The sequence below is a fragment of the Lissotriton vulgaris genome, chromosome 3_2 (assembly GCF_964263255.1).
Source record: "Lissotriton vulgaris chromosome 3_2, aLisVul1.2, whole genome shotgun sequence".
Taxonomy (NCBI): Eukaryota; Metazoa; Chordata; class Amphibia; order Caudata; family Salamandridae; genus Lissotriton; species Lissotriton vulgaris.
Window position 1 is genome coordinate 258,148,211 of NC_141690.1, and position 18,356 is coordinate 258,166,566.

The 18,356-nt window shown below is 45.6% G+C and overlaps 1 protein-coding gene across 2 annotated transcripts in view; it reads left to right on the forward strand.

Annotated features, from left to right (window-relative positions):
- IDH3B (isocitrate dehydrogenase (NAD(+)) 3 non-catalytic subunit beta) overlaps nt 1-18,356 on the forward strand; it is a 163,148-nt gene that overhangs the window by 35,580 nt on the left and 109,212 nt on the right. For both annotated transcript variants that reach the window (XM_086964317.1, XM_086964316.1), the window contains exons 2-4: nt 9,005-9,085; nt 13,259-13,360; nt 13,462-13,582. In XM_086964317.1, coding sequence (XP_086820443.1) covers nt 9,005-9,085; nt 13,259-13,360; nt 13,462-13,582 — 304 coding nt within the window. The remainder of the gene's footprint in view (nt 1-9,004; nt 9,086-13,258; nt 13,361-13,461; nt 13,583-18,356) is intronic.

Consider the following 18,356-nt stretch of genomic DNA (forward strand, 5'->3'; position numbering starts at 1 on the left):
GGTGAGAGCCAGCCTCCTCAGGGAACTGACTCTACCCCTGTTGAAGGAACTGCCCCAGAGGTAGTCAGGCCTAGCCTGGCAGAGCCCCTGATGGCAGTGGACCCTTCACAGGTGGGACCCAGTCTGGAGCAGGTAGCCTGCACCTCTCTACCCTGCCTCAATCAGCCCAGGGCTGTAAAGGTCAGGAAGGCCAGTGGTGGTCCCCAAAGGGCCCCCTGTCCAAAAATCCATAATCAACAGATTAGGATCACTGAAGCTAGTAGCCCTAGCCAAGTGAAAATAAAACAGACTCCTGAGGGATCCCCCTTAAACTTAGGTAGGGAACTCCCACAGCTGGACACTGCTGGGCACAGCCAAACCTGGGGCCTAAAATCCCCTAACCTGACCTGTCCCTCCAGTAAGCCAAACAGAGGGACTCAGCCTCCAGCTTTAGGTAGCCAGAGGCTGACCCTGAGAGCTCAGTGCATCTCAGCTAAAGAAAGAAAGGCACATATGATGGAGGGTGATTGGAGGAAGTTGAGCCCAAAGGTAGAGGAGCCTCACTTCAGTACTCCATCCCAGCATCAGCCTTTTACTTTCCCAAGACACACCAGAGACAGAGATTCCCTATGGTGGAGACCCTCAGATACCCTTAGGGTGAGGGGTTGCCTAGTGGACCATGACACAGGGGGAAACCAAGCCAGAGCTGGTCCTTCCTTATATGGCCACTTAGGTAATAGAGGCTTACCTGGACAAGGATAGCCTTATCTCCTTTCGTTTGGGGGGGGGGGTGGGGGGGGGGGTTGTGTAGGAAGGTACATCCTGACTATGGTTGCCCCCAACTTTTTGCCCTGTGTTTTAGCTGGTTTTGGACATAGTCGACCTGGGATCCTGCCAATCAGGACCCCAGGCCTACTGCTCTCTCTTAAAAATGGATTCCATGTACCTTAGGTACATTTCCAATTGGTACTGGGCCACCTTATCAGACCCTGTAACTCAGGGCATAGGTGTATCCAGGGCCTACCAGGGGCTGAAGCATGTATTATGCCACCCCTGGCTGGCCTCTTAAATTTGACACAACTGGCTGCATGACAGCTGGGGCAAAGTCGTGTAATCACGCTTTGCTGTAGGTGTAGTATACCTATACCTAACCCTAAAATGGACACACAGATTCCTATCAGTCACTCCTATGGCAGGCCTTGACAATCCTGAAGGCAGAGTGCTTGGAATCGTGTGAGATGGTGCTCTGGCATGAGCTGAGCCTGTCTGCAGCTTGCGGAACCAAGTCCTAATAGCTGTTCCATGATATCGCATACCATATACTCTTAAGTGCATTATAATCCTCGCGGTTAAATGCTAACTTTGGTATTGCTTTATCAAAACATGTCGAGTAAGGTGTCATACGAATTGGAATACTAACCCCTCGCCAATTCTGGCGACGGGGTTAGCATTCCACCCTTCTAGAGGGACACGACATGTATGTAACTGTGAACCCCGGTTAAAGTTAACTGAAGCCTCAGCTCCACAAAATGGATGCTGCCACCACAGACACGAGTCTGACCCCCTGCAGCTGGGAGTCCTCCCAGCAAGGGGAGCCTGGACAAAGGGTTTCCTGTCAGGGGCGGTGCTAGCACCGTCCCAGACATGGTTTTGTGTATCCTGGGTAGGCAGGGCTTTTCAGGAAGGTGACTGCTGAGTGGCACCCCGGTGCTCACTACGCATAGGCCGGTCTGAACCAGTTCCAGGGGCACACCAGCCCCTGGCCTGGGGAAATCCGGCATGGCAGAGGGGTGTAACCACCCCCCTCCTAGTCCCACCCATGGGCAGGACCTAGTCACCGGGTCAGCCCCCTTTTTTAGTATAAAGATGGGAGCGGGCCCCCTGTTCAAATTAGATCATCTTTGGAATCAAGACACGACTTTCTGCGAAAGGACTTCAAGATTTCTTCCTCAAGATTCTCCCTTGTGGCTAAGGAGTAGTCACCCTGCATCCGCAGGCACCATCCTAAAGAACACTGCGGTCTGCTGCAAGTCCTTCATCACGAATCCGACGACCCAGCTCGATGAGACCCGGCTTCCCTGGCACCTCTGACCTCTACTCACCTCTACAGCAAAGCTGAGAACCGTGAGTGCGACGAGACCTCGAGGGACCGACGATCGCCAAGACTGCACGACTTCTTTGTAACAAGCCCACCGAGTCTTCCACTGGTGAGTGCTTTGGGGTCCGAGAAGCCCCAACCCTGAGCAGCTCCAGCACCGAAGATCAGCCCTCCAGCATCTCCACGATCTGCGTGGGGCCCTTCTGCTTTTGCGTGCTCACTGCGCTGTGTGGCTACTAGCCGGCTGGCTTGTGGCCTTCTTCACGACGCCCGACGACATCACTGCTGCTGGTCTGGTTGCTCCGGACTGGCCCTTGCTTCCTTCTTGAAGAGAGGCACCCCGGACCCTCCTGGTCCACTCCAGACGCCATTTTAGGTCCACCGCGTGGGCTTGAATTTGCCAAGGCTTTGTTGCCCAATCCTGGGTCCAGCGACGCCGACAGCTTCAATCATCGTGGGACAGCTCGTTCCTCCTTCCTGGTCGCCAACAACGCCTCCTGGTCCGTGAGATCTTCGAGCACAGCGTCACCCACTCACCTTGTCGAGGTGGCTACCATCCGGTGCCCTCCTGGTGCCCACTGACTACTGGCTAGTAGTCTCGAACTTGGTCCCCTCTGCTTTCAGGTGTCATCTTCCATCGATCCAGGCTTGGATCCACCGAACTTTCTTCACTGGTCGCCTGCCAGCAACTTCTTTCTTCCAGGCTCCTGGTCCGGCAACGAGGATTCCCGACGTCTTTTGAGACCTATGCAGCTGCAGCCCCTGGGCTAGGTAACTTCGGCATTTCGGTGCCCCAGCATAGCCTCACTATCCAAGGGTCAGGATCCACTTTCGTTTTCCTCCTACCAGGTCGGGTTCGCCCGAGAACACTAACTTTGTCATTACTAGCTACCATAGACTTTGTCCCGCATCACGCGTGAGAGTGCACACTCTGCACCCGAGTCCCCTAGGCCTCCTAGAAGTAATCTGAAGATTCTATAGTCAAGTCCTAGCGATTCCTAAGCCTATTAGTACTGTACTTACCTGCTAGTAATTTCGCATTCCACTTTCAGAGTATATGGTTTTCCGTGCCCCTCGGGCATTTGTATATACTGTGCTAACTTAAGTATTTTCGTAAGAGTTTTGTTTTGTGCTTAGTACCCTGTCCTCATAAAGAGTACAGGGCTGTTGTGATTCTTAATAAATATCTTGTTTATTTTCATAACACTTGTGTGGTGTCCTTTCACTGGGTGTTCAAGGGGTACATGTGTGGTAAACAGCTGGCTTAACACGCCCTCTCGAGTCTTTAGCCTTAGACTGCTCGTATCCACGCTACTAGGATAGCTGGTCTATAAGGTTGACTTACAACCAATCACCATAAGGGTTGCTGGACTGATACATAGTGGTCACTAGAATAGTGAACACTGCATATCAGGCCACCTTCTCACACAAGCTTTGCGTGATTCTTTGGTAGAGGATGAGGATGGTGAGAACTAAGCCGGTGGACACCGCGGGGCGAACACAGAAGTATTGTACCACGCACTGTAGTGGATCCATCCAATTCGACAGGACGAGGCACACACCTTAGCAGTTGCCAGGGGAGGGGGGGCTGGTCAACGGGAGTTTGGGGTGGGCCGGAAGCCATTAGATGGTAGCTCGTTAGGGCACCTTGGATCTACTAGGACGGTGGGTACTGTGTGGAGTGTGGAATGGCTGGGGAGAGCGGCCAGGCGTGACAACCCATAGCGCCCAGGGCAGGTCCCGACAAGGGCGGTACCACTGATTATCACTGGGATGGCTGACGGGAGTGATGTTGTGGGTGGGGGGGTAAAAGCAGATACGCAAAACGATATTTCAACCATGGTCCCCATGGGACGTGCACCGTGATGTTTTCCTATTGAATGAAGTAATATGCCGCCCGACCTCCGGGATGCGGGCTGAATGGCTGTGTACGATTGGGATTTCTTATTGGACGGGGGGATATCACGAGTGAACTGGCTGATTAATTGTATCCTGTGGTTTATAATTCTGCAATAAAAATATATTTAAAAAAAAAAAAAAAATAGTCTGCCCGCACTGCGCTAGTCAATAGGATTCTGGCAGGCCTCTCCAGTCTTCATCTGGAACTTATTGCACACTTACCGTCCAATCTTGCCTCTGGCTGCAGTAACATGGAGCTGCCAGCAGCACTCCAGGTAATATTTTGTAGCTGGTTTTTTGTTTCCTATTTCATTCCAGAAATTTGGGATTACATTATTTTTAGGGAGTTGGAAAATAATTATCAGTCTCGTAAGAAGTTTTTAGAGGCACATATATTAAAAATATATTTTAATTTAATGCTGGTGGCACTTTATTGTTGGCTAGTGTGACATAATTTACATAAATGATGGTTGTACTCTCTTGTTAGCTAGTGCAGCATAATTTAAATTATTTTTTCCTCATTGCCCTTTTCTAGACTAGATGTTAACCACAGCAGAGTGCCTTCTTGTTGCAATGTGGAGCTGCTTTTACCACAGATCTGCACATAAACAGTGCACACGGATTTAATTATCCTGCATGTACGTGGACATGGGTCTGTGCATTTACTGCTGCATTGGACTGTTAGCTCTGTTTCTTCCCTTTCGAGCCTTGCATTTCTTGGCACCTATTGCCTCTTATGCATCAACTCTAATGTTCCTGCACTAGAAATAACCAGACCAATCCTATCCCCCAGCCTCTACCTTCAGGGTCTTTTAATAAAGTGGACAGAAGCTATACAGAAACCTGTTAGTTGTCAAAAGCTTGCTCTAATGTAGCGGCAGAGTTAGGGATACAAGACTACATCATTGCCCCCTTTGTGGTACACACTATAAATTACCTTAAACCTTACATTTCTTTATTCTTCACCGACCCTATCCCAAAACAGACAAGCATTTGCAATGCAATAGATCTCCCTTTCATGCAAGTTTGAGCTATTGACATTGCAAATAACAAGGCCTTTTATTTTTGTTTTAGTTTTAAAAACATAAATCGAAGGCATTGCCATTTACAATGCCAATAGCTTAAACTCGCGTAAATGCGAGACCTATTGCATTGCAAATGCTTGTTGGAAGCTGCTGCAGAAAGTTGATTTGCTTGTGTGCATTAGTTTCTAAATAGCTTTTAAATTGGTTTATTCACTGTGTCTCAGATGCGTTAAAATGCACATTTGATATGCATATTTTAACGTTTGTCCTAATATCCCAGCAAAACAGTGGACATTACACAAATTAAATGTTTAGTTATTTTTAAACAATACTTGGAAAATGTCACTTATCAATCACATTTCGTAAGGAACATATCCACTGCTCATGCTAATAGCTACTTGGCGATATAATCTGATTTTTATATCGTGCTGTATTTTACAAAAAAGTAACTATTGAGAATCCTGTATTTCATGGACTCCTTTAGGTTATATCCAAGAAAATGAGAGATTGGTGCACTATTTCTGCCTGTGTGCGTGTAACAGATATCTCACTTTTTGAGAAGCTGGGTTTCTGTTGCAGTAACCCCCGCCCACATTTTTTGCCAGACTAACGATGCACTTTGACTTGATGTGCCCTGGGTCCTGCCTATCAGATCCCCGGGGCCTGTGTTCTTTCCCCAAATCTGTACCCAATTGGCATCTCTGGCCACAGGTCATCCCTTGGTAAATGGTACTGTGACCAGGGGAGACCTCTAAGGGATGCAGCACTTATTGTGCCACCTTTAGAGGCCCTGTACCTTTACACTCACATACCGCCTTTGCAGGCTGCGTGTCTTGTTGCAGAACAAAGTGAAGAGTCGACATGGCACACATCCCTGTGTGCCGTGCCATGCCTACAACCCACTGCCCTGGTATACATCAGTCACTCCTCTAGCTGGGTGCACTATGCCAGTGGTGAGGGTACAGGTGCATGAGCCTTGTACCCCTACAGTGTCTAAGTCCATTCTTAGATATTGTAAGTGCAGTGCTGCCATTAAGAGTATATGATGCTGGAAGTTTGCTATTACGAACTCCTCCGCACCATAATGGCTACACTGAAAACTGAGAACTTTGGTATCAATCGTCTCAGCACATTAAACCCACACTGATGCCAGTGTGGGATTTAATGAAAAATGCACTCAGAGGACATCTTAGATATGCCCTGAAAAACGACCAGAATCTGGTGGGTTCCTTGACTAGTACACACCAGCCTGCCACCAGGTTTCTGGACCCCTAGGGTGGGAGCCTTCGCTCCCTGAGCCCAGAAACACAGCCTTTCCTGGGCAGAGGTGTTCACTCCTCCCCAGGCCAGGAAGAGCCACCTGTGGCAAGGGGCTTCAAAGGCCTGTAATGTGACTCCACCCTCTCCTGCTATCAGGAGCAGGCCCCCTTCCTATCTCCCCTCTTTTTCGGCGGGAAGACAGGTGGGAATAATTAGCCAACCTATAAGGTGTGCCCACCTCTGCCAACCCTACCATCAGGTGGGGGTGGCGAGGTGAAGCCCACTCTTCAGTGCCCGCCACCTTGCAGATGACAGGCACTCCCCAATCAGAATTATGGATTGTGCTCACTCCCCCACGTGGGGTGAGCACACCCAGGGTGTAGTCACCCTAAGGTCAGTAGCCCATTGGCTACTGACATCGAGACCCCTAAAACACCCCCTAAATACAGTATTTAGGGGCAGCCTTGAACCAAGACCTCAGACAAGACACCAGAAGAAGAAAAGAAGAAGGATCGAACAGCCATGCCGAAGCTAACAAGAGGGGGAGGTCCACTGACTTGGCCCCAGCCCTACCGGCCTGTCCCCACCTCGAACCTGCTCCAGCGAAATCCCGGTGTGTCCTGCAGCCAGCAACCGTGGGGAAACCCGGAGGACCTGTCTGCCTTCAATCCCAAAGACTATGTCTCCCATGAACATTGGATTTGTTCAAACAGACTCCAGCTCCGCAAGTTTGCACCACTTGCACCCGGTGCCCACGGCCGAGTTCAAGTGGCCCAACAACAAGAGGATGTCTCCTCGGCGATCCTGACCTGAGATACGGCGACCCCTAACCTGCATCAATCCTCCAGCTGACGCCTGCAGCCTCAAACCGGAAGGTCCCCCCAACTGCAACCAGGAGCTGTTAAGATATGACCCTAAAAGGCACCCCTTCACCCGACGCCCCAAGGCCTTGGGTGGCCCAACCGACGGTGCCTAACCAACCCCCAACATCCCAACTTACCTCTCCAAGTGGTGGTCTCAGCCAGAAGACCTTTGTCCCCGAGCCTGCTGTGTGTTTGCAAACCGGAGACTCCCCATTGAAAGCTACAGGGCACCCAACTCTAAAACAGCACTCTCCACCCAGCCGCCCCAGTGCCGCTGAGCGTGCATCTTTTGTGCTGGCCTAAACCTCCATTTGCCCTGAGCTTAAGTCCAGTAGCTTTTTGCTCCCACAACCCAGTGGCCTGCTCGTCAGCAATCACCAACTGGAGTCCCCTTATCCCCTATTGGATAGCATTGGGCCTCAGCCCTCTGCACCCGGCCATCCTACTGCCGCAGAGGGTGTAACAAGAGTGCATCACGGGCCCTGGGGGACCCCTGAGTCTAACCCCAGAATACCAACTCCCCCAACAAAGTACTTACCTTTGAACGGATAACACTATTTTCCTCCATAGGATAACTTTACTGTTTTTCTATGAAAATGTTTTAAGTGTGGCATTGGAAAATCCAAGAAATCTTTTTACAACTGTGCTAAATAACAAAAACGCTTTTACTTACCTGTTTACAGGAAATGTACCAGTGTAATATCCAGGTATACTACACTGATAAGAAAAGTAATCTGAAAGTAATGTACTGGTCATTTTACTAAAAAACCCATTCAAAGTTTATGTACTGCATTATCAAAGCATTGCATTTCTCAGTAACAGTACTGTAAATCAAAACAAAGTGCATACACAATTACAATCCAAACTGTGCTACAACTGTGTATTTACAGCAAAGTATTTATCACTTACCTGTGCCAGGCTTGCTTGGTTCTAGGAAATAAAATAACAAAAATAAAATTTTTATTCAAAAACCATTGGTCTGATGTTCAGTCTTTGAGTGTGTGAATTCATTTGCTGACTGAGTGCAACAAATGCTTAACACTGTCCTCTGTTACTGCCTTACTGCTCGACCACACTGCCACAAATATAGAGTGAGGTGCTATCTAACTTTACCTCTGCCTACCTTTGGGGTGCCGCTGGACTCAGTGCACACTATACCTCACTTTGGCATAGTATGTACAGAGCCAGATCTCAACAGGCGTCCCATAAACCAAACTTGTGTGCGAGTATTACATATTAGGCTTCATGTGTTTCAGGTTCTCACACTACTAATTTCATGTATTTGGCATCTCGTTATCTCGTGTGAACATCTCACTGTATAGGCGTCATATACTTGCATTTCACCATGCTACTCCTCTCTCTGAGCATCTTACACACAAGACCGCTCAAATTTGTGACCATCTCATACACTAAGTTTCTTTTGAGTAACTCACACTAGGCTTCTCATGCTCACATTGCACCAGGCTACTCATCTCTCTGAGCATCTTACAAACACCAATGTTCATATTTGTGACCATCTCATACTCTACATTTCTTCAGAGTATCTCGCACTAGGCTTCTCATGACTTGTGTCAAACTCAGAAGGCCGCTATTAAAGGTCTAAGGTACTACAGACTGTTAGAGCAAAGAAGGCTGGCTCTAGGCTTCTCTGGCAATCACTTAAGTTACTGTAGTGAGGCCTGTGGGCTTTGGGAGTGCTTGTTTATTAGGCATTCTGTGCAGCAGTTGTCATCTCCTCATTCACTGCTAGGTCTCCAGGCAAGTCATTGTAGTTCATGGAAAATATTGCAAAGCTTCCATTTATCCCTCGCAGAGACTTTGACTGTGAGTGTGTGGTGTCATGCCTCTTCATTTCTAATGTTTCCATGCCTTCTCTGTAGAGATTCATGGTGCCATGGACTCACGTGGGCTGGCGTACTCTTGCAACATCTTCCAGTCTCCAGCACCCTCTCAAGAAACAGGTGAGCTCCAACGGCTAAGCTGGGGCGAGTGTCAGTGGGGCATTGCGGGGATGTAGGAATGAGAATGTATGCCTGTCCATCCCATAAGCCTAGCTTGAACATTGTACAAAACTGGGGTGTTGGGAGATAATTAATTTCAGTAAACTGCATCTCGTTGTGGGAAAGACATACAGAATCCACCAAATCATATTTATCGGAGCTTCAGATGATGTGTTAGAAGATGGAGGACATCTTAATAAACATCATTCAGCAAGATGGTGTTTTTTGATTTCCATGTCATTTAGTACAGAAACGTAGTGCAGATCAGGTTTGAAAATGCATGTATCATAGCACAAATGAGATGGGCGGATCTGGTTGTGAGGGAACTTGAATGATGTCTGGTACGTCAATGTCTTTCCATCTCCCATACCAATGCATGTACCACTTCAGAATCTATATTCAGGTTAAAAGCAATCGATTGAGCCGTTCAAGCTCTGAGCAGTTTGAGCTATGGAGCCCAGCTTTGAGATTGGATTGAGCATGGGTGTACATGGCTTGGAGACTTGGGAAGCTAGGGTTAGATTGTTAATAAAATGCTATATGATTGACAGGTTCTTCAGATCACTGTCATCTGAACCTAGTCTCTCTTTAGTCCGGTGTCTAAGTCCTTCGCTCATCTCCACAGCTCTTAGGCCTGTACTCCTCAACAGATATGATCCCTCCTTCAAGCAGGCTCTCTTTAGGCACCTCGGCATCTAGGTGCAAATCACTCCATCCGGTTGGTTATTCAGATAGGTGCAGGTGTCCATGAGGACCCTATAGGAGGTGTGTCTCCCAGTTCTGGAGACAAGTTGTGTGGTCAGAAGCACAGGTGAGAGACAGGTATGCCTATCCCAGTGGTTTGACACACAATTGGCCATCCTTTGTGCAGACTGGTAGGGAAGGCTTCTTTCTTTTTGAGCTACAAGTAGGTTACCTTATGCCATTTGAAGGCCTACCTAGTTCTTTGTTGGGGATGATCCTTAAGCAATACTCCCCCATTTGCAATTCCTATTTATTCAGCAATGTGAATGCTCCCCCATCAGAGATCTTATGTGGTCATAATATTTCCCAGAAGCCTGTAAACTAACATCCAACAGGCAGCAACCTGAACTGAAAGGCATTGTGAGGAAAAGGGGCGTATTATATGGTGTGGTTGTTGAACCAGACCGTGTAATACACATACCAACCCCATTTTGTCAAACCTTCAGCTCAGCCCTGGATAGCTGTGGCTCTGAGCTGCAAGTCACAAGACACAAAGGAACAGGTGTAAAGCATTTAATCAGCAGCAAAACAATTGAAGAAGAAATCGACCAATAAGACATTACAAAAAATCCGACAATGATTTATAAAAATAGACTGTATTTGAATGAATTTCTGACACAACAACAAAACAGATCACCTGAAGGATTCAAAAGATGTAGAATTTACAAGGTATAGTAAATCAAAGCATTTCACTCAACAGCTAATAAACAATGGGAAATTCTAAGAATTTGACACCTAACATTTTTTTTCACTGAAAATTTAGGCTAGTTGTATTGCGGTCACTCAGTCAATTTAGGCGACCAAATCCAGCAGGGAGCCAGTCAGGGGTAATAGCATGGACCTTAGGAACAGTTACCTCAAGGGTTGAAACAATCACTCAGTCAGTTAGAGGCACCTTTATCCATTGCAGTGGTTTCCTATGTAAGTGGTCCTGATAAATGGGATGAAGGATGCTGTAAATGCGATATAGTCAATGGGGGTCTTTCTTCGGGCTCTCTTTGGTCCAAAAAGGGGTAAGGTAGTTCTGGTCACAGAGTCGACGTCCCTTGAGAACCTCTTAGTGCTGGTTGAAGCCCAGACAGATCCTTCCCTGGGCAAATACTCGGGTTCTGGGTGACCAAACTGCACTCCGATAACTCTCTCATGCTCAGCGCACTCGGGTGCAACTTTCAACATCAAGACCTGGTCGCTGGAGATGCACGGCGGCAGTTAGCAATTTGCCTTAGCAGGCTTCTCAGCTGTTGTCGTCCTGTACTGTGAACAGGAGGTCAGTCAGCTGAGCTTTAGCATCGCTTGACTTTGGCTAGGCTCTGAGACGACTTCTCCAAGAGCAAGACGCTGCAGGCACTGTCCCTTTAAGTTTCCTAGCCACCAGGAGCAGTCAAAACCGGTGCAGCCTCTCTTTACCGCTTCTAAGGTGCAGCAGGGCACACCCTTTTCGGTCCTTCTTCCAATCGAGACGAGATATGATTTCTGGGTACCCAGGTTATGCTGAGAAAGTTGCCCTCAAGGTAGATGCTGTCAGTAGCCAATGGGTTACTAGGTCCCTGCCTCCTGCGAACCACTTTTTGGGAAGTGTGGCATCTGGCTATGCCAAAATGCACCATTATGGCCACTCCCAATGTGTCAGACCGTCTCTTGGTGTCCAGAATGACCCATTCCAACCTAGAGGTGTGGCTGCATTCCCCTGAAAAAAATCATTTGACAACAGGTTTCCCCACTCCTTCTCGGGTGCCAAGTTGGCTGCACCTCTCCCATTTGCTCTTCAAATACGGCTTTAGCTTTGAAGCTTGTCTTTTGGGCCAACATCCAAATGGCTTCCTGCAGGAGGGAGGTAACACCATCCGGTGCAGACCCCTATCGTCTCCTTTCCTGGGAGTTGTTAGTATGTCTCCCTAGGATGGCAGATTGGTGTCTTCGGTTCAGGCGCCATGTGCAACCAGTAAGGGCACCGGAGATTGACGGCAGCAAAGTTGCATACTTTAACATGTTACATTAATTTCAACTTGAGGACCAAGTGAGCCTTAATGCAACAAGTTGTTTGATACCTTGGAGTATTAACCTTGGTCTCACCTTTCAGTAGTTATCACAACTGAAGGGTTAGCTTCTAACCCTGCCAGTGGCAGCTGATGCTTCACTGGGGTAGCGAGGAGGGTGGGGTGAAAAATTGAATCGACTTACCTTCATGACGGCTGCTGTCTCTCAGTCCACGTGTCCTCAACGTGGAAAGGAGAGGCAGGAAGCTCCCAGGCTTCCCTAGCCAATCACGATGCTCTTATAAGTGTGTTAACCAGAACAATGATCTTCTTATAGTACCTTACGTTCATGATTTTGCGACTGAGATAAAAATATGTCCTTAGTCAATCTGTTTGTTGCTTCTTTTAAAGAGAACCAAGCTATATAAAATGTCGAAAAAGCTAGTTCTAGAGTCTATTCAGAAGACGAATGTGCTCATTTCCTTACATTTTGCCTGCAGAACCTCTTTAATTTTAATTAAGACTGAAGCACATTAAATACAGTGACCTGGGTGGAGGATGTGGGGTCAGTTTGGATGCGATGAACAACTTGTACCATTTGTTGAATTCCAGTACTAATATGTCTTCACAGTAACTGAATCATATTCTTTTAGATTGCTTACTAAAAGCTTCCAGAACTCGGGAGCAATGTCGCTGATCAGCCTTGCAGCCTAAAAATGGAAGGATTTGTAAAGTTATAAACATTCATTTGTTAAAATGCCTGAACCAGATAGATGAGAAGCCTCTGAAGTGTAAGGCATCTATTTCACAGGGAAAAAAGATTTTATATTCTACATCTCTAACAAAGCATGGGCAAGATTTTAAATGCGATATCTCTACAAAGCATGATCAGAGAGGAGGACTCTTAACTCAAAGGTATCCCAGGGCGGTTTTGCACTAAGTCGGCTTCTTGTATTATTTTGCTCAGTGCTGTCCTCACAGTCAGGTTAGTTCGAGGTCAAGGTTATCGAACTGTGACACTGTAACTACTGCATGTGCTTGTCTTAATCCTCAGCCACAAACTAAGGCTATACTTTGAAAATAACATCTTCTGTTTCCAAGCTAGCAACCTAGTACATGTTTAAGGTGTCTCGTACCATATAAAATTTAATTTAGAATACAGATGAATCTGTCTGCCTAGCATTGGCAACATTAAAAAGTCTCTCGAGTCAACCGTATTCTGCTTTTCTGTTCTCTGCCCCATTATATACACACTTCCCAAATTCCTCTGGAAGTTTGTGACCATAGAAGGGGTTTCTACCTACTGGTGGGATCTGTGTCCATGGAGATACCCTGGCAGCTTAGCTTCTTATCTGCCACCACAACCAGTGGGCGACTATAGTCCCTAATGCAAGGTGTTTTTTCTTGTTGACAGGCTGAAGGGAGTGTAAAAACTGAGGGGGCGTTCCATGTCACCATGCTCCCTGGGGACGGTGTGGGTCCTGAGCTCATGCAGTCCGTCAAAGAGGTTTTCAAGGTGAGTCCGTTTGTCATCTATCATGTAATGTGCCCATGATCCATTCTCTGGTTTCTTGACATTGGAGCAGTGTTCTTACCCCTAGTGTCTGTGCTCCGCAGGCTGCGGGCGTGCCCGTTGTGTTCGACGAGTTTCACGTCAGCGAAGTTCAGACCACAGCCTCGGATAAGAAGCTAGAGGAGGTTCTGAACTCGATGAAGGCTAACCGCGTCGCCATCAAAGGTACGGGATGCTGCGTTGCACTGAGTTACACTGTGGTCCTTTAATAATGGTTTTACATTTTTGTGTACCAGGAAATGAAAGACGAATGAATGCCCCAAAGATGTGATACATTTTCTACTCTGTCGTCATAACATCTGCATAAAGTAAATACTTACCCATTCTTTACTTTACCAGCATCTTTTACACAGACCCTAGCTATTAACCCCACCCCTAACGGTATACTCACTAGGCCTTTACATGACCTTAATTCAGCTCTTACTCCAATGCCATTCCTTACACTAACCCTTAGCACCCTCCCAATCCTATCTTTAACCTGTGTCAACCATTCTCCTTACCCATCCATTATCATAACTCTCACCTCTACCTAACCCCTGATCCTATCTGCGGACATCTCTAACTTTAACTGTAGCCGTAAACCTTACCCTGCACCTCACCCACCCATTGCCTTAATCTTTTGCCTAACCGCAATCCTTCCACTAACCCCCTTATGTTACCCTAACTAATAATTATAATCCTCTCCTTTTTTCTTACCGGGATCCATACCAAAAATCTTAATAGCTCTTTTCAAATGCAAAGGATAATTTTATATATATATATAATTTCTTTTTTTATAATCCCTCTTTTTGGGTACATTTATTCTAAGTTTACTTCAGTTTTACTGTGACTCGTGTTGCGCTGTTGTTCATTTTTCTTTCAAACCCTTTAATGGTTGGCACCAGGAGTTTGTATTCAGCTCATCCTGCCGGCTCTCTCCTGATGCTCTGTGTTGCTTCCTACCTCTCACATACATTAGTGATGCTGTTTCATGGTTCACCAGTGAACTTAGGACCTAATTTAGATCTTGGCGGACGGGTTACTCCTGCACAGCGCTAACAAATTTCCCGTCCGCCATATAAATCCTATTATATCCTATAAGATTTATATTTTGACGGACGGGTTATCCATCACCGTTGTGAAGGAGTAACATGTCCGCCAAGACCTAAATCATACCCTTACTTTTTCATAGCAGCAGCTGGCAGTACAAGCGCCTTTCACAAACTGTTGACCATTGCTGCTAAGTCATCTTTAGCACTGTCTCTCGTGTTACTCTCGGCCTATCATTGTATAGAGCAGTGAATGCCGTTTGATTTATACCCCTCCAACCAGCCATCTGCAATGCAGTAGACTGTACCATGCATTGCCACCACCAACTGGACCCTCACGATAAAAGTGCCACCTTTGACTCATGCACCGTCAGCTAATCAGTCACTGCTTATTGGCAGCCAACATTATTGTGCTATCATTGTTTTGTCCAAAGGTGCAAATCTCCGCCATTTCTGCTCTCTCCCTCCTTGTGCAAGATGCGCCTTTGCATAGCTGCATGCATAGCTGTACCAAAAACATTACCTCTCCTTTACTAGTCTCCTCGTCGCGGGAGGGCAGCAGCCTACGCTTCACTTCCCACTACCTACCTGTCCATCTATGTAAAGTAGCAGACACTGGTGCACAAATCTGACCCAGACAATAGAGCAGGGATTTCAGAATCTACTCCAAAATATTCAACCCAAGACAGTTTTCTCTAGAGTTTACTCCTGATTTATAATTTAATAAAAACTTTATTGTGCACGTTGTTGAGCTTTATAAATTCAACTTCCGGGTAAATTACCTAAACCTAAAAATACATGTCTTGCATACTGTGCATCGTATTTTGGAACAAACAGATCTTCTGTGAATGCCCTCCATAGAGCAATAACGACAGAACAATAGTTCCTAGGACACATATTTATGGAAACCTCTTAAAACAGCGATTGTAGTTTGTAGTGTAGTTCCTATATTCCCATGAGGCTCTGCGCATTGGAATAATATATCCTATAGAATTGACGTAGGACTTATGTCTACTAGGTCTCTATCGAATATATTAGACTTAATTGTGAGTGCCAGCTAGCTCAGAGGTCACTAGAAACTTTCTCGAATAAACAAGAAGGGATTCGTTTCTGACAACCGCATAAAACGGGACACCTTTGTATCCCAAGATAAAACGTATCTTTAGAGTCGTGGGAAAAATAGATAGCTATTTCACTCAGTCAATCGTGCATGCTTCGTTTCACCAGAGGTGCAGAGAAATAGAGAGACGGGCGTTTCCAATAAAAGTATTTATTGAACAGTCTTCTTTCTCATGCAGAAGAAATGAACTGCTACAATCGTAATACTGGCTGTAAAGTATAATGCTTACAGCAAGAAGAGTATGATAAAATAATACTGTAAAAGCATGGTATGGTTTCTAAGCATAAGATACATAGAATACATACATTAAATAAATAAGCACTAAAAGTATTCAACTGGTGCTTCTAAAATACACCTACCCCGATGTACCTAACCTAGGTCTAGTACAAGGGAAGAAGTAAGTGAGTTGTAGCATAGGTTTAGTATTCTTTTGCAAGAATCTATCCAAGATTTCTCTAAGGGTCTAATCAGCTACGTACCTTGGTTTAGAATGAAGGAGGTCTGGTATCTCTCTCTCAGGACTCGATTTCCCAACAACCCACAAGGGTAGCTTGGAAACACTGGAGCTGGATTTTGCGTCAAGAGAAAAAGACAGCGTCTCTCTCAGTGCGTCTGCTGGAGGGTCGGCTTCCTTCGGCACTTGCTGCAGCGAGATGCATTGGGCACGTAGATAGTCGAACTGCTCCAAAGCACCATGTGTTTGCTATGGCAAGTGTGGGCATGTTTATACCTTGAAGGTGCCGAGTTTGACGTATGGTTGGACATAATAACGTCATCAAAGAGTCTCAGTTCTTTGAAAACTCTATGAGTTCTTGGATAAATCAATTTTCAAGCACGGGGAAGTCCCTGACTGCTGAAGGCGAGTTTTCCAAGAAATCGTTATGGATTTTCGGAACTAGTGGAAGTAGCCCTGCCGTATTTGTACTTCATGAGCTATGTCTAAATATGGTTATGATTTCTATGCCTATATAAGGATAGGGTGATTTATACCTATACAAGGGTATGAATCGGGAAAATTACACTAGGGTCCTAAAGTGCTATACAACAAGTTTATATGTCCCCTACTGTACATGCGAGCATAGGGTTATCCAATACGAACTAAAGTAATTGAGCTAGTTGGAGGTATTCCTTTACTCATTTCATTCTCAAATATAATATTAATGTAGCCCACATCAAATACGTTTTTTCTATTGTGTGTCTGTATCAACCAGTAGCAGAGCACTTAAGAAATAGTGGTGTATTACCATTTCACTATCAGTAATACACATCTAAGTTTGCAACAAGGTGAGTAGTCAGTGATTGCCACTTATTATTCACAGCTTCAGAGAACTGTAGAAGAGCTGAGAGGCATGGGCTGCAAATAGTAAGGGACATAATTTGATATAACAGGGAGTGACACTTCTGGTTAGGTTAAGAGCGGTATTGCCAACCTTTTGTGTCCCAGTTCAAATGGTGCGCAACATGCGAACCTTAAGAGAGCATATCTGCATCAGAATGCTAGTCGAAGGATTGAAAGGCGAGTTCCTTCAGTAATGGGCACATTGCACGTAGGTAATGCACGTAAATATGTAGTAATCAACAGTATTTTGTGGGGATTTTTACTGGCACGTGGTTCATTCTAGCTCATTTATTTCCAGCAGCAGTAATCAAAATCTGATTATATTTAAAGACCTGACAACCATAGTTGGTTGGTTCTTCTCGAGGAATAATTGAAAAATAAATATTCTCTGTGCCAGTAAACAGATTAGAATTGAAAGGATTACAAGCGCACCCTGGAAAGGAGTTGGTGAATTACCCTTTTAGATGTTTGTTAAAGTAGTGATAAATAGCGCTATTTTGCAACACATTAGATCAGTAACTTTGGTACAAAGATTTTGGTGTATTATTGCAGGTTAACCAGGAGGCCTGGGACATTTCCCTACTAAGAGCCTGTTAATTCCTTCACGTGGGAAAGCGTTGCACAGGTGCTCACATGATAAAGTGCAAAAGATAGCTCCAGTTTACTCACCAACGCAAAGACCTGCGTGCACTACGCTAAATTGCAAAGCGTCACACAAACTCCCCTCTAAGTTTAGTAAAGGTGCACCCTATTGGTGAATGGTGAATGGCATATTTAAGGCTCATTATTCCTGAAACATATTAAAATCCCTTTACTAGGAGTTCTCCACCTTCTAGAACATTTTGATGAAACATGTTCATGTTGATTGTCACTTTCTAGTAACATTGGACAACATACAATATGACTTAAAGCTCACTTTCCAGGGGGATGTGCTGTGTCTCCATGGTTTATTGGTGTACCATGATAAATAGTGCCTTTTATGGCACAATATTACAATACCTTTGTGCAGACTTGGTAGCATGGAAAGCCAATTTACACTTGCTATTTTCTAGAATGCCCCATTTACCACACTTAGCAAATATTCATATCCGGTTCAGCAAGGTTTCTCGAAGCCACTGAAATGCAGATTCTGTTGATTCCATAATGTTCCTTTAGGGAAATCTGCTGGCAAGCGCCACCATTTCAGAGATCTATGCTAAGAAGTAACCAACATGCATCTTTATGAGACAAGGGCAGAGCTATTAAAGATGGGATTTTTTAATTTCTAAACTGGATGACATTCATTTCAAATTAAAATAAGAAATGCCCTTCTCCATAACTGTTAAGGATGCCATACCATTACATATGTGTACATTTAAAATAAATAAATAAATGATTACATTTTCAAGGTACATAAAGCGCTGTGGCCCACTGTATACATACTGAACACCAGATATATCAAAGGTACCGATG